Source organism: Octodon degus, unplaced genomic scaffold (assembly GCF_000260255.1).
Source record: "Octodon degus isolate 3935 unplaced genomic scaffold, OctDeg1.0 scaffold00064, whole genome shotgun sequence".
NCBI lineage: Eukaryota > Metazoa > Chordata > Mammalia > Rodentia > Octodontidae > Octodon > Octodon degus.
This window is the reverse complement of record NW_004524640.1, coordinates 11,308,112-11,309,984: the sequence shown is the minus strand read 5'-3', so window position 1 is coordinate 11,309,984 and position 1,873 is coordinate 11,308,112. Positions and strand designations below refer to the sequence as shown.

Here is a 1,873-nt window from a genome sequence, read left to right as displayed (position 1 = left end):
TCAGGCTTGTATGTTATTTTTCAGTTAGGGACTTGCTAAGTTGCCCAGGTGGGGCTCAAACTTGCCATGCTCCTGCCTCAGCCCCCTAAGTAGCTGGGATTGGAAGTTTGTGCCTCTGCTCTAAGTTGTCCATTGCGGGTGTCCCATCCCAGCAGCACAGAGTAGGAGGACAAGTTCCAAGTAGGGGTCACATGTGTATAACCAGAGGCAGCAGGCGTGGACGCCTGTGCGGGTGCTGCCCACTGCTGCCTCCTGGCTCTGGACAGAGGTGCACAGGAGCCAACGTTGCCCCCCATGCACAACCACAGGTCTCCTCACCACAGCTCCCCACTGAGCAGTCACCATCCATCCACGGCTCAGTCACCAGGACCCGCACAGGGTCTGACTTAGCTGCAGCCCCTGCACCCAGACATCACAACTTCTACAATCTTTTCATCAACCCAACTTCTATACTCCAACATCTCAGATCCACCACCCACAGCCCAGGCGCCTCGGGCCTCAGACCTCCTACCCAAAGAACATCAAGGGGGCTGCAGAGATAGCTCAGTGGCATAAGCACCTGCCTGGCAAACACAAGGTCCTGAGTTCAATACCCAGTACCAAAAATAAAAGGAACTTACAGAGTGTGTGTGTTTCTAAACTGCCAAAGGACATCAAAGGAACAGACCCTCAATTCCAGCTTTCCTCCTGAACTCTAACAGCTTAAATGTCAAGTGTCCCCCAAGATCACATGTGGACCCCCAATGTGTCACAGCTTATCCACTACACACAGATGAGCTCCCAGCTGAAGGAACAATGAGGACCCAGCTGGAGGATGTGGGTCCCAGAGTCACACCTCTGAATGCTCTATCATGTCCCTTGTCCCTTCCTCTCTCTTTTCTTGCTCTTTCCCTCCTTCCCTGTTTCCTGGATGCCATGAGGCAAGCATTTTTCTCCGCCAATCCCTTCCACTATGAGGCTTCCGCCTGACCACAAGCCCAAAAGCCACGGAGCCATCAACCACAGACCAAAACCTCCAAATCTGTGATCCAGAGCAACCCCTGAATTCCTCTGCGCGGGTTCTCCTGCTGCCACAGAAAGCTGACCGCACCCTCGCCCCTGGCCGTGCACAGCGCCTGATCCACCAGGCCACACAAAGGATATGGGTTACACACCATCTTGATGCACCAGTTCCGGGGGCTGGTGGTTTGTCGCAGGCAGAAGAAGGCGACGGGTGCCAGGTCCGGATGTGGGACGTCAGGATCAGCTCCATCCAGGGGCTCCTCCAGGCCTGGAGGGGACGGAGGGGGGCTCCGGGGCCCCGGCTGTTCTGTGACTCCCGGCTCCAAGGCCGGCGCTGCCGCTGCGGATGAGGAGGGTGGTGAGGTGCTCTCAGCCATGTCAGCACCGCACAGGGAGCCCTGGGAAAGAGAGACGGAGGCACATGGGGGGCAGGCCTGGCACCTGCTCCCTGGCCACCTCCTGGCCACAGGGACGTGGGCCTGGCAGCCCAGCCTCAGGCCCTCAGAGACGCCTCAACCTTGCCCTGGCCTTGAGTACTGGGGTCACGTGGGAGCTGCAGTCTACTCCCCAGATATCAGCTGCAATCTACTCCAAGCTGAGAGGCGAGGCCATGGCTCGGATCTGGTCAACTTGTGACCCTAAGTTCTGTCAAGTGAAAGGCAAGGAGAAGAGAATATAATGCTGGGACTGGGGAGATAGCTCGGCGGTTAAACACCTGCCTGGAAAGTGCAAGGTCGCGAGTTCAATCCCTAGTACTGCACGCCAGGCTGGCGCCAGAACCCTGGGCGTGCTGTGCTGGCCCCAAAACTGGGCATGGTGGTGCACATCTGTAATCCCAGAGCTGGGGAAGCTGAGGCAGGAGGATCACTAT

General features: G+C 57.3%; 1 protein-coding gene across 1 annotated transcript in view; it reads right to left on the bottom strand.

Moving 5' to 3' along the window:
* Cacna1i (calcium voltage-gated channel subunit alpha1 I) overlaps positions 1-1,379 on the bottom strand; it is an 83,159-nt gene extending 81,780 nt beyond the window's left edge. The window contains exon 1 of the mRNA XM_004634640.1: positions 1,144-1,379. Within this exon, the coding sequence (XP_004634697.1) occupies positions 1,144-1,379 (236 nt within the window). The remainder of the gene's footprint in view (positions 1-1,143) is intronic.
* Between the last annotated feature and the right edge of the window lie 494 nt (positions 1,380-1,873).